At 43.2% G+C, this 14,513-nt stretch overlaps 1 protein-coding gene across 2 annotated transcripts in view; it reads left to right on the top strand.

Annotated features, from left to right (window-relative positions):
- The first annotated feature begins 772 nt into the window (after window positions 1-772).
- Window positions 773-14,513, top strand: part of Stk3 (serine/threonine kinase 3) — a 255,299-nt gene continuing 241,558 nt past the window's right edge. For both annotated transcript variants that reach the window (XM_028884473.2, XM_028884469.2), the window contains exon 1: window positions 773-998. In XM_028884473.2, the coding sequence (XP_028740306.1) occupies window positions 973-998 (26 nt within the window). In that variant the 5' untranslated portion in view covers window positions 773-972. The remainder of the gene's footprint in view (window positions 999-14,513) is intronic.

The raw sequence follows: 14,513 nt of genomic DNA, 5'->3' as shown, positions 1-14,513 counted from the left end.
GAATATTTTCTGTCATTCGACTGTAATTATTGTGCTCGTACACAATCAAAATCAACCAGAATTCCCAGAAGTATCTCAACTGCTCTAAGCTACAAATGTCAAATGGCTTGGTGGCTTGGGAAACATTAATAATAATAACTAATAATTATAAGCAGACTAGAGAGGAAAGTGTGGGCAGTTATACTTCAAACGGATTTACAAGATGATTAGCCTGTATCCTTGAGGAATCCAGAGAAATGAGTCAAATCTCAAGTGGGCCAGCGCCCCTCCTCCAGCTGAGCAGGTCTTGGGCGGGGAAGTCTCTTCTCCACTCCGGTTGTGCCCTCTAAGGCTGCCTCTCCCCGCTAGTCCCTGCAGCGCCTGACCCCGCCCACCCCTCCGGGCCCCGCTCGGCCCCGCCCACCCCTCCGAGCGCCGCTCCTCCCGGCTCACTCTTTCCCTGCTGCCCCACCCACTCTCTCCTTGCCGCGCTCGGCCCCGCCCATTCCCTCCGGGCCGCGCTCGGCCACGCTCTGCCGGGCTCAATCTCTGTGGGCTGCGCTCGGCTCCGCCCACTCTCTCCCTGCGGCTCTCGGCCCCGCCCACCCCTCCGGGCCCCGCTCGGCCCGGCTCACTCTTTTCCGACAGCGCTCGGCCCCGCCCCCTTTCTCCCGTCCGCGCTCGGCCCCGCCCCCTCTCTCCCGGCCGCGTCGGCCACGCCCCCTCTCTCCCGGCCGCGTCGGCCCCGCCCACCCTCCGCTGGCTCAGCTTCCCAGCGGCTCCAAGCGAAGGCCGCGGCCGAGGGGCGGGGCGGCCGGGAGGAACCGTGTCCAGGGGCGGGAGGGAGATCCGCCGCGGAGTGACGGGAAAGTTGGTCCGAGTTCTCGGGAGTTTCCCGGTGTGCTCCCCCGCGTTCGGCCGGCGGCTCCCAGGCTGCTTTCCTCTCTGCCGCCCTCCCGGTCCACTCGGCCCCTCTTTCTGCCGCCGGCCGCCATGGAGCAGCCGCCGGCGCCCAAGAGGTAACGACGGCGGGAGCTGGATGAGGACGGAAGCCGCGGGGCGGGGGCGGCTAGGCCAGGCCTGCCGCGACCCTGTCCCCGCCGGCCGGGCGCCGAGCAGAGCCTGGCCCAGTCGCCCACGGCCCGGCCGCGTCCTTCCGCGAGGCCCCGGGCCCCGAGGGGACGGCTCGCGGGGCCCCGGCGCGCGGCAAGTTGAGTGGCCAGCGCTGGGCACCCCGCAGATCGTGGGGTTAGGAGGGTTGGAGAGGCAAATTCACGAAGCCTTGAGACTTAGGACGAGGACATCAGTGCACGCTTTTCCTTCTTGCTCTCTCTCTCTCTCTTTTTTTTTTGGTCAAGTGATTTTAATATAATAACCCTTCACCTTGAGACGATGTATTGATTATTTACAGTTTAAGGAATTAAATATATTAATAGTCACGCAGAATGCAAAACATTATGGACATGCTGTAATGACAGGTGTTTCTCTCCCCCTCAAGTTCTAAAGAATTTATGGAGATGAGACAGGAGGAATGTTAAGTCAGAACCCCTCCCTCATATGGTTTTGCATGTAAAAATAGTGGTACTTTGGTATACTGTGTATTGTTTGTGTTTAATCTTGGACATATTGGTTGCATATGTGTACAGCATGTTTGAACTAATAATTTCAGTGATCTTAGGAAGCTAAGTAAATGCCCACTGATAAAAGTTCATAATGTGCACTCCCTGTGCCCCAAGAATGAATCAATTAATTGTTTGATGTTGTATAAGACATTTAATCTCACTTTTTCATTTTTAATTTATGCATCTCTCTCCAAGAGAGTGTTGTGGTGAAGATTAAAGACTTCATGTGCTTTGATAGCTAGAGATCTTTAAATGGAAACTGTTTGGCTCAGGAGCATGAAATAATTAAAAAAGGTAGGGACTTTTGAGAATGGTTGTGAATTGTGTGATTAGATATGTGAGCCTTGGGGCCTGGAAACCATCTGTTCACGTGCCAAAAAGGGAGGTTGTGAACAGGTTCTCAGAAGGGACAGGCTATCCATCAGAGTCCTGGGAGCAGGTCATTTGATAGATTGTTTCTAGCATGTTGTTGGTGTTTGTCATCTAGTATTCACTGGGCACTCCCCTCCCCCTCAGTGACAGAAGAAAAACTTATTTTTTCTTTCTGCTTTAGAAGGACAGTAAGGGGGGGGGGGAATGTCTGAGACCATGGCATAGGCCAACTTGAACGACTGAATCGAAGTAGAACCTCTTTATTGATTAGCTCTACTGTAGGTTATCAATTTCATTATGGCTGTAAGATAATACATGTATTTGATGAGACATCAGTGAACCCGGACAATCAGAAGTTGTGGGTGATAATTCCATAGTGATTTATACTTTACAAAGCAGTGGTTACAAATAAAACAGACTTATTTTTAACTTTAAATTTCTTCAGAGACTCATCGTTTTAATCTAGAAATGCAAATCTTTTAGCTCTTTTCCCACCTCCTCTCCTGTGTTGCCCTGTTTGGCCTTGAATGCCTGGGTTTAAGAGCTCCTGCCTTAGACTTAGGAATAGCTGAGACTAGAAGGATAGTTCTTGCTCAGGAAAGCAAACTTTAAAAAACATTACATTTTGTTTGTTTAGTGTCTCTGCCTCCCACCTGTGTGTGTGTGTGTGTGTGTGTGTGTGTGTGTGTGTGTGAGTGCGCGCGCGCACTCTTGTGCATGGAAGCCCATGTCTTGTGTGGAAGTAAGGACTACTTGGGGGAGTTGTTTCTCGATTTTACCATGTGAATCCTGGGGCTCAAACTCAGGTGATCTGGCTTGGTGGCAAATACCTTTACCTGTTGGGTTATTTTGCTGTCCTACCAGAAAGGCATTTCTAAAAAGCAAAAGATACGTGTTTTTCATAGCATTTTCAAATTCATAATATTTCTCCTCACAGCAGCTCTGTGGAGCAGGTTGGATTGCAGAAAGTTTTATTTTATAGATGAAGATACAGCTTGTTTCCAGACAGGAGCCTGGGGGTTACCGACGGTAAATGTCTGTGTTGCTCTCCTGATCTTTGTTGTCTCACAGTAAAGTGTACCTACCGTGGGAAATTTATACATTGTGACTTAACATTGGGGCTTTTCCCCTGAGACTCATTAGGTTATTGTGTGTGTGTGTGTGTGTGTGTGTGTGTGTGTGTGTGTGTATGTATGTATGTATAAGTATCTGTGTACTTGTCAGAAGTGATGTAGAAGCCTTATGTACCTCATCTGCATGGTCGGTCATTAACTGATGTTGTTGTTTTTTTCTCCTGTCCTCTTTTGCTCCCAAATAAGTCATTCATGTAGGCTTATTCTTTTTTTTTTTTTTTTTTTTGGTTTTTCAAGACGGGGTTTCTCTGTGTAGCTTTGCGCTTTTCCTGGAACTCCCTTTGGAGACCAGGCTGGCCTCAAACTCTCAGAGATCCGCCTGCCTCTGCCTCCCGAGTGCTGGGATTAAAGGCGTGTGCCACAACCACCCGGCGGCTTATTCTTAATTATAAATGTCTAGCTTTAGTTTGGCTTATTTCTTGCCAGTTTTTCTTAAATTATCCCATCTACCTTTTGTCTCTGGTACCTCTTGTCTACCTCTTTAACCTTTCTCTATTTCTGTATTTCTTTTCTTTCCTTCTTATTCCATGTCTGGCTGTGTGGCTGGGGTATTGGCCCCTTGGTATTGGCCCCTTCTTTTCTCAATCCTTGATCTCTCCTTCCAGATTTCTTCTTCTATATATTCTCTCTGTCTGCCAGCCAGCCCTGCCTATCCTTTTTCCTGCCTTGCTATTGGCTGTTCAGCTCTTTATTAGACCATCAGGTGTTTTACACAGGCACAGTAACACAGCCTCACAGAGTTAAACAAATGCAACATAAAAGAATGCAACACCTCTTTGCATCATTAAACAAATGTTCCACAGTGTAAACAAATGTAACACATCTTAAAATAATATTCTACAACAGACTGAAGCATTATTATGTGATGTGGTTGGTACATACCCTCCTTTAGTTAGTTATTTTGAAAAATAGTAATCCTGACCCTACCATGCTATGCTAGTTCTATGCTAGTTCCAAGTTTAAATGACTTCACTTGTAAAATATGTCATGGGAATTAAATGGGCTCATATGTAAAGCACTTAGTAAAGTGTTTCATGTATGTTTAGTACTATGTTATTGTTAGCTTGTAGTTTACTCATAAATGACGCTCAGAGAGGTTAAGGAACTTGGTTAAGTAAGAGCATCAGAATCCTTAGTCTGATGGTCTGCAAAGGTGCTTATGCCTTTATTATGTAGAGTGGTACTTTTTATAATTCTGTAATGTAGTGATCATCTTTTCTGCAGCTTTCTGGAACCTCAGCCCACTTTTTCTTAGTCTCAGTAAGAATGCCATGTATCCTTTCTGCCTGGAGCAGCACTACCTTAACATTCAGATGTAGTTTCATGGGGATGTGTTTGCTGCCCTTGTCCAAGCCCATGTGATCAGTTGCTGCTGCTCAGCTGGCATTTTGAGTTTTTCATGTGAGCCTTTATTATTTCATCTAGTTTGCCATTAGGTCCTACCAACATTTCCATGAAAAAGTTTGTGGATTATTTTTTTCTTTCTACTTCTCATTTGTAAGATGACTTCTGTATTTCAGAGTGACGTGCCACACTTGAATTGCAGCAGTGCCTCCTCACTGGCCAATTGTGTGTTGTCCTTTTCAGAAACTGTTCAGCAGTGGAGACATTCAGTAGCTGAAGGGCTGTGTTTGGGGTAGTGGGAGGGCATGGGACTGCTTCTAGACTCCTGCCCCTTGCTGTCTTGCAGAGCCAGTACTTCATAGAACAGTTTGCTTTAGTTGGTCCTGCATGTAGCTTCCAGTTTATTTTGCTAAAATATCATTGCAGTCATGCCTTTCTCCTCCATTAGAGATACAGTATCAGGTGGGGGGGGGGGGGGGGGGGGGGGGAGGGGGGAGGGCTGGGTTTTGTCATGGACTCTCCAGCTTCTTCTGTTACCAGTGACCAAGTGAATCTGGCCTCATAAAGCTTTCCTGGTGTTCTTTATTCAGGCTGGAGGCCATGAGTGCTCCCAGTTTTGCTTTGGTTCATGTTGTTCCTTTAGAAGAGTTTGTGTTAACTGGCTGTGGTGGTGCATGCCTGTAATGCTAGTACACAGATTGAGAAGGGAAGATCACTATAGATTTGAGGCCAGCCTGGGCTATATAGTGAGTACCTGGCTAGCCTGGGCTATAGAGTAAGACACTGTCTCAAAAAATAAAATAGAAAAAAGAGAAAGAAAAGTTTGTTATTGTTGTTATCATTATCATCATCATTATCATTTTCTTGTAGTCCATTTTATTCTTCCATCAAGGTCTGCTTCATAAAGTGTCTTCTCTGGGTATTTCTTTCTACCTCAAGATATTTTTCAGGGTTCCTAATGTGATGCTCATTTGATTATGTGCTATATCCTTTTTGTTCTTTTTTTTAATTACAAAATTTTAGGCATCCAAAACTTAATGAGGACTAATTTGATAAATATTTATGCATCAGCACCTAGCTTAAGACGTAAAATATTCTGAATATGTTTGAAGCCTTCCGTGTGTGTGTGTGTGTGTGTGTGTGTGTGTGTGTGTCTGTCTTCTCTGTTGCATCTCCTTCCTACCAGAGGATGGCCACTATTCTGGTGTGGGTATTTGATCTTTGCATACATGCCTTTATAAAACATGTAAACATGTTATGTAGCCTTGTCACTGATTTTGGATTTTCCTTCTTTTGCTATCATTCTTCTCTGGGAGCTGGAGAGTCTAGTGTGCAGCCAGATTTTAGAGTCACAATTCAGGATTCCCAGGCCATCTTGTACAGCAACTCTCATCCTCAAATTCATGGATTCAGTGTTCTACCAAGTCTTGTGTAGAACAGAGGCAGTACATGAGCTGCCTCTATCATTTATTCCAGGTATCACAGTGGTTTCTTGGTGTCCAGATTTTAAGTGTTGTCATACTGGACTTTGGAAATACGAGAACTCTGGTTGTTGGGAGTATATGTAGTTGTGTATAATTCTTGTCAAAGTGAGGATAGATATCCTTGCCAGAGAGACATGTTTTACCAAATGGGTCTCGTTCTTCAGCCATATTTAAGAATGACAGTTATGTAAAATTATAATTAACTGATTGGGGAGCAGTAGAGAAAAGTTGATGTGCAGCAGTGAAGACAGTGGAGAAGTAAGTGAGCGAGCTTTTGAAGTCTGCTTCAGGGTTGGTAACGCCTCTGATTTAAGCTGTCGTTAGTGAAGCTGTAGACGTTAAAGAGCTGGTAGCAGTGAGTAGTTTGGGGGAAGTAAAGTTGAAGATTGAAGTAAAAGAATTAGGGATTCAGAGTGTATTTACATAATTAAAAATGAAAATAACCTTAAGTCAGATATTTCTATTAATGGCTGAAGTTGGAAATTGTTGTATGGACTCAAAATCAAAGATAAAGAGGAATCAGTAAAAAGTATTCATGGTTTCCTTAATACGAACTAGCTTGTGATATCTGTGTGCCTGATCCTGGGAGTTAGGAATGTAAATTCATGGCAGAGAAGTCTGAGCGCTGTCAAGACAGTAAGAAGATGTTGTAGTGAGAGAATGGACTTGTCCATATTCAGAACATATAGGTTCTTGGAATGATGGAAGCGAAATTTTTGTGTCCTGGTGTATAGATTCACCGAGTGAGGGCTAGAGTTGTCTTTGATGAACTTGGAGAACTCTTAGAAAGTAAAGCAGGCCGTGACTTAGGGAGGAGTTAGCCGAGTTCCCACCGTAACTTAGTCTATTCAGTTCTCGTTTTTTGTGCAGGGGATCAGACTCCAGAGTCTCATCTATACTGGCACCCACTTGTGCTAATCTATACTCACAGACCAGACATGTTCAATTCTAGAATCAGACAAGTGACTAAAACAGACTTTCCCTTTTGGAGAGGACTGTGACAGTAGAGTATGGAACACTTTCAGGGGAGCAGACTGCAGCTGCACATTGGATAATAGGCAAACCGCCTCTCTAGGTGATTTTGAGTAACGATTTGTTTATCTGTTGTTCTTTAGGAATGAGGCATAGGACTTATAAGTGCTGAAGTGTTTGTTAGAAATGTAAAGGAGATTTGTGTGTGTGTGTGTGTGTGTGTGTGTGTGTGTGTGTGTGTGTATACCAAGCTAGATTGAAATGAGCGTTTCTGAAGTAATCTGTCATATGTGTTTGTTTGTGTGAGTTATAGACTCGCACATGTGGGAGCTAGTTTTCTCCTCCCACCGTGTAGGTTCTGGGAATTGAACTCAGGTTGTCAGGCTTGGTGGCAAGTGCCTTCACCTGCTGAGCCATCTTTCTGGCTTTTTTTTTTTTTTTTTTTAACTAATCTAAATGTTCATTCTGAAAAGCTTTAATAAATGGTATATGTATTTCAAAGTAAGTTTATAAAATAACAGATTTCCCTAAGGCTCTCTGGTTTTAGGATTCCTCCTCCATCCCTCTCCCTTCTTCCTCCCCTGTTAAGTTCCTCCCCCTCATAGCACTGTGGCCTGCTCTCCCTTCTCCAGAGCTCCTTCCCTCTTCCCTTGTCTACTTTCCTGGCTTCTATGATCACTCCAGTTTGTACACTCAAACCTGAATATTGATCTAAGATCCATAAAGAAAAGGGAATATGTGGTGTTCATCTTTTTTGGCTCTGTATTACCTCACTCAGTATAATATTTTTCAATTCTACCCATTTATCTGAAAAATGGTGATTCCATTTTTTTCTTTACAGCTGAATACAACTCCATTGTGTATATATACCACATTTTCATTATTCATCAGTTGATGGACATCTACATATAACACACACACACACACACACACACACACACACACACACACACACTCAATTTAAATGGAGTTACCCCATAGGGAGGATAATGTTCCCCCAGGAACTATAGACTATTCAATAAAACCCCAGTGCCAGGCAAGGGGTAACTTCTTTTTAGTTGTTGATCAGGGGTCCAAGAGACCCCCTGTGGTAGTTTGAATGTAATTGTCCCCCATAATCTCATAGGGAGTGGCACTAATAGTAAATGTGGCTTTGTTGAAGTGGGTACATTCTTGTTGCAGGAAGTGTGTCACTGTGGGGGTGGGCTTTGAGGGGGCTATGCTCAAGATTATCACCCAGTGTCTGAGACCACATCCTGTTGCCTGCAAGATGTAGGACTCTCAGCACCTTCTCCAGCACCGTGTCTTCCTGCATGCTGTCATGCTTCCCAGTCCTGGTGGTAATGGACTGAACCTCTGAAACTGTAAACCACCACCCTAATTAAATGTTTATTTTTTAAGAGTTGCCGTGGTCACGGTGTCTCTCACAGCAATAGAAACCCAAACTAAGACACCTCCCAAACAATATAGGCATTGCCATTGCTCTTGCTTCCTTGCCAGAACTTGAAGGTAAGACCCTATTGCTGAAGGCACCACAGCCTCTGATCACAGGACTTGGAGAAATCAAACTGGTGTTGACCTGGAAGCTTCCTTCTGGAGGGCTGGCCCTCACAGGATAGAAGGTGCTATGCAAGCTGCCACAGGAGGAGAGTTATTAACAGTCCTACACAGCTATAAAGCCTGAGAACTGTGACAATGACCTGTAGACAAGATATCCCTAACAGTGCAATAGTGGCAGTTCTATCTTGGGGGTACCAACAACTACCTAATTGGACTTAGCACCTGCTCAGTAGGAGAGAAGTCATGCCTGGTGCTATAAACCTAGCTAAGCACCCCAGGCTGGAGAGGCTATACACCCTAGAGAAGGACCTATTACTATTATTTTCCCAAGTTAATATAATTTCCAAACTCTTTCTAAATACTTATCCTTGTAGATAGTTGCCATTTTCACCCCTCACCAAAGAAGCCACATTTTTGCAGCAAGCAGATGGAGGCTGTTACAGACATTCACAACTGGTCACAGTTGTGGTTCACACTACATAGGGTAGGTGACTATGGAGTGCTCAGCTTCAAATGGGACATGTTTACTACAACTCCTGCACCTAAGGCTCAGGAGATACCGTGAAAGGGGACGGAGAGGACCAGATGACAGAGAGGACCTCTGGACATGATAACAGGATGCTCTGTTATGAACTCTGAGCAGCATGAGTACCTGCATAAGGCTTGCATGAGACCATACCTGCTCACATGCCAGCACAGGTGGAGGAAGAGCTCACAAGGCCCCATCCCTAGATGAAAAGTTGTAGATTGTCAAGAGCCGCTGATGGAGGGTTTTCCTCAGGAACAAACTCGGTGTTAGGTTGCCCAGCCCTATGAGATCAACCCTAAACACGTAAGGGTAACAACTAATTAGATTCATTAGGTTGTTTGTGCATTATATGTGTCTAATATCTATATATAATATATATATATATATATATATAAAATCAATAATAATTACAGAAGAAGAGGTCATAAATTTGAGAGAGGTAATTGGAGGTTGGGGGAGGGAGAGGTAGAAATTATGTAAGTACAATGCACTTAAGTATGAAATTCTTGAATTAAAATTAAAAAGTTTAAATTGAATTCCTCTTTGGATTGAAAGGGAAAAAATGAATAGTTATAATTTGAAGAATTAAGAAAACTTAGTTGGAAAGAAGTCTGTTTAACTAGAGATGTTACATCAAGTGACTTTCAGAATACATTTTTTGAAACATGAATACAGAGATTCCTCTGCATGTATGTGTCTGTATCTCAAATAGGGGTTTTATGAAGTATATTATGTTTTCCGATTTCTGTTTTCTTGTTTGTTTCATTTAAAAAAGATGGCCTTATACCAAATTATTTTCATGATTCATTAGTGAATTATGATTCACGGTTTGAAGAACCATGGTTGGTGTGAATTTTAGTGGTTGTCAGGGACTGACTTCATCACCGTCTCCAACGTACTTGGTAGAGATGATGACATGAACAGAGGCCCCCCAGATTGGTGCTGCCGCTGTGACTTACAGATGCTGTGGAAACATCTTTGGAGATTTTAGAAAGGGAAAAGTCGGTGGAGGCTGAGGATATTAATATTTAAAATTACTGTTTGGGGAATAATTCTGTGTGCCCAGTTAAAGTATGGGAAATGTGAAATGATGATCTGTGATGTTTGACAGTTCACAAAGAAATATGTGATGTGTGCAGTTTGCTGTGAGGCAAAGGCTCGTTTGTCTCTGGGTGTGTGCTGGGAAACATCCAGCCATAGAGACGATGACCTCAGTTGCTGATTCTTCCAGCCATCTGTAACTGTGAAGGATCTTTCCATTTTCCTTCCCAGAGAGAAAATATATGCTCTCTGCTAGATTGTACTTTTGGCTTCAAGCTTCGACTTTGCTGTGGTTTTAGTTGTCGCATGTGTGTTAGGATTATTCTAATTTTAAGAGGCCCATAGCTCTTAGAACCAAGAGTCTATATTTAAAACATTTTCTTCTAATAACATTATAGCTTCAAGTTGAATGAATGGAAGCAGCAAATATGGAAAGGGACATGTCTGAAGTTATGTTTACTATCTGTTATGAATATTAAAGTTCACATTACTTGGAGTTTTGAAGTACCTCAAAGATTATATCTTAAAAATTAATTTCAGAGGAAAATGAGGGTTGCCAGAATGATAACTGATAATTAACTGATACAGTTAGCATTGCATTGGGTTCTGAATTAGCCTGTGACATCTTTGTAAAAAGAAGTGAATTGAATAAAATTTCCAGGAATCAGAATGCTGATGCACACAGGTTTATTGGGCTCCAAGGATGGAAAATTTTTGTATTAAAACACAGAATACTATCCTCTGTCCAGGTCACTTTGGTTCTCCGAAATCATCAGACAGAGCTCACTATAATTAGAAAGGAATGCAAGTTGCACTTGTTAAACTTCATTGAATGATTATATATTTGAGGAAGACAAACTGAAAATAACAGAAAATTTCCTGAATTCTGTCTCTTGAGTCATGTAATATGTTGGTTGTTCCTTTTCCGTTTCTTGTAAAAACTGGTTTTCTTAGTGATCACTCACTGCTTATGGCTTTCAGAGTTGGCTTCACTCACATACTTTTTATTCATACATTCAGTAATTATTTATGATTGCTTTCCAAGTGACAGCTGCTAAGTATATTGGCAAATGAAACAGATGAGTTTGCCTGCATATAACATATACTCTAATTGGAGCTTGAGCTCTGGGAGCCGGAAGTAGTGCGCATACACATAAAGGGCTGGAACCTTCTTAGGGAAGTGGGAGGAGGCTTTTCTGATGGGGTGAGGTGTAGGCCAACAGGACATTGAGAAATTGAATTGGAGGGAAGTGGCGGCGGCGTCAGCAGCAGCATAGAATGTAATTCAGCTAGAGGGAAAGTTATGAGAATGCCTGAAGGGGGATTGAAATGAGGCCGTTATGGCTGGGTTAGAGGATGGAAAAAAGTGGTTGGGGATGATGTCAGAGACAGGGGCAGAGTCAGTGATGCCAGTGATGGAAGGAATGTGGATTTTAGCCAGGGTGTTGTGGGCTGTCATTAAAGGTTTAAAGGGGGGTTTTAAACAACTTAACATTTTACAAGACTGTTGTGTTTGCCCTGGGTAGACTATGGAGGGTTTATAATAAAAACAAAAGGCCAGAGAGCTGCCTCAGCAGTTAAGAACACTTCATGTTCTTGCAGAGGACCTGAGTTTGGTTCCTAGCACCCACATGGCAGCTCACACCTGTCTGAAACTCCAATTCTAGGCTATCTGACTCCCTCTTCTGGCCTCTGTATGCACCAGGCATGCACATAATGAAACATAAGGATGCACACAGAGAAACGCTATTGCAATAATTCATGAAACTGGTACAGTCAGTGGAGAGAGGAGAGAAGTGGACAGCTTTCAGTTACATTTTGGATTTAGAAATGATGTACTAAGTGTAGTGAATGAAGCAGGCAGAGTAAACCCTGACTCCTTGTTTGTGTTTGAGCAACTTGGAAGCCGGGTTTGGGGTTGTGGGAACTAAAAGAAGAACAGGGTTGGGTGTAATCTCTGTCTTGGAATTCCACACTGCCAGAAAAATGATTTGTATCAGTCTGAAGTGTGATATTAGGGGATTCCCTCCGAAGAGGAAGCAAGTAGGTAGGCTAAGGTGGGCACTAGCTTCGTCTCTTTGCTTCTTGTTTTAACCAGATTGAAGAACAGAAGCGTGTCTAACTTGTTTCAGGTGTGTTCAGATGTGATGGTGACCTGCTGTTGAAAAGTCTCTTCCCTGCAGTGTCAAACACTGGCACAAAACATACTGCTCGGTGAACTGAGCCAGGACAGACACAGTTGTAATAACCAGAAGCACTTTCCCCACAAAGAACATTGTCTTGGTATTCACAGAGTAACCTGTACGTACGACAGGAACTGCCCCTTTCACCTTTTAGTCCTCTGTCCCTTTTCTCAGTGAAGACTTGAGGTTGTTTGAACTGTAGGTTCTCAAAATCTGTTTTTCTGATTGCTTACTCAGGGTTCAGTCCAACTGACTGTTTTTTGCTCTGTATTTCCAGCAAATGGGCAGCTGGATCCAGAGATGGATCAGGCTCAAGTTGGATCACTTAGGCATTGTCATAGATGGGGTTTGGCATGACCTTAGGAGTCTCTTAATGTCTAATTGTCTCCCAATGTGTGTGGGGGCAGCAGCTGCTAATGGTTAGTGTTTATTTCTTTTAATTTATTGGGTGCTGCAGAATGGTGAAAATCTGGACCATTTTGATTTCACTTGTTACTCAGATTGTACTTATAAGCCACTTCCTCTCACTGTTTGGTTCCCAGTGGTGTCATTTGTACAGGAACACAGGACAAGTGCTTGCTTCTTTCCTGTTGCTGGAACGCTTTGAGTTAGTGACTCAGTTCCCTTCTTCCTTCACAAGGGACAAATCTGTCTTTGTCTTAAGTGCCGTTGAGGGGAGAGGGACTTTTAGCCTCTGCAGTTCCATCCTTTCTCAGTCTTCTCAGGAGACGTTTACCCCTGAGGGTCTTTGATGCTGTGACAAAACACTCAGGGCTCGTTTAGTGCATTTCCTTTTCCAGATTTGGAGTTAGCCATTTTTCCAAGAAGCTCTAGTTTCTTTTTGGTGAGAAATGGTATATTAAAATCCCAATTCTGCCGGGCGGTGGTGGTGCACGCCTTTAATCCCAGCACTCGGGAGGCAGAGGCAGGCGGATCTCTGTGAGTTCGAGGCCAGCCTGGTTTCCAAAGCGAGTACCAGGAAAGGCACAAAGCTACACAGAGAAACCCTGTCTTGAAAAACCAAAAAAAAAAAAAAAAAAAAAAAAAAAAAAAAAAAAAAATCCCAATGCTGGCACTAATTTTAGGTAAGAGAAACCATTAAGTCTTTCAAACTCTGGTGGTACATTTTGTCAAAATATGATGGCACTAACAATTTTGAGCTTGTGGTAGTTTGAATAGGAATGGCCCTCATAGGCTCATACATTTGAATGCTTGGTCATTACGGAGTGGCACTATTAGGAGATGTGTCCTTGTTGGAGTAGGTGTGGTCTTGTTGGAGGAATTGTGTCTCTGGGGGTGATCTTTGGAATTTCAAAAGTTCAAGTCAGGCCCAGTGGCTCTCCCTGCTACCTGAGGATCCAGATGTAGAACTCTCAGCTCCTTCTCCAGCACCATGTCTCCTACATACCACCATGCTTCCCATCATGACGACTAAACCTCCAAACTATAAGCCAGCCCTAGCCAAATGTTTTCCTTGATAGGAGTTGTTATGGTTATGGTATCTTTTCACGTAACATCTAAATTACGTGTATTTCTAAGTTTGAGTTAGAAGTTGGGTATGTATGGACTCATGGTATGTTAGAGACTGTAGACTTTGACTTCATGTCCTCTGTTTACTTTGATCTGAACTCCCAGTTCTCATTTTTACCACCTTTAAATGTTTTAGGTAGCTACTTGTAAGTAAAAAGAAAAGACTCCAAACCAGTACTACTGTTGGTAAGGTCAGATTTCAGGCCTTAAGTTTTGAATAGAGTTTTAGCTTGCCTTTTCTTCTGTACATAGAAGTATATCTGTGTACACGGAAAATAAAGGACTTTAGAGTGCCTACATTTTCAACAGCCATAAAGTTTGGACTACAGAGAATGAAGACATTGTATTGCTTTGAACAAAATTTGTAGTTCATGTGTTTTCCAATAAATTAAAAAAGAGATTCTAAGGAATGGAATCCCTTAGAGAAGTGACCCTGTGTGCTGTTGCTGTGCAGTTGGGTAGCACTGAGGGGTCAAGCAGAGCAATGCCTGTTTGTGCAGACTGCAGAAAACAACCCCTGTCTATCATAAATGACTCCTGTGCACAGCACTGAGTCAGAAATGGGACCCTTTGAATGATGCGGATGTTTACTGTTGTCTGAGTGTGAACTTGGCTTGATGTGAAGGTTCTGTTAGAGGGTTGATCTTGGGTGTTATTTCAGTAGTATATGAGTAATTAACATTTGAGGTTTGGGGGAATAAATGAGGAGCAGTATGTATGAGTAGACCCATGTTTGAAGTGTAAGGAGTGTCTTTGGTACAGAT

This window comes from Peromyscus leucopus, chromosome 20 (genome assembly GCF_004664715.2).
Source record: "Peromyscus leucopus breed LL Stock chromosome 20, UCI_PerLeu_2.1, whole genome shotgun sequence".
NCBI classification, from domain to species: domain Eukaryota; kingdom Metazoa; phylum Chordata; class Mammalia; order Rodentia; family Cricetidae; genus Peromyscus; species Peromyscus leucopus.
This window is presented reverse-complemented; position numbering and strand designations above follow the sequence as displayed.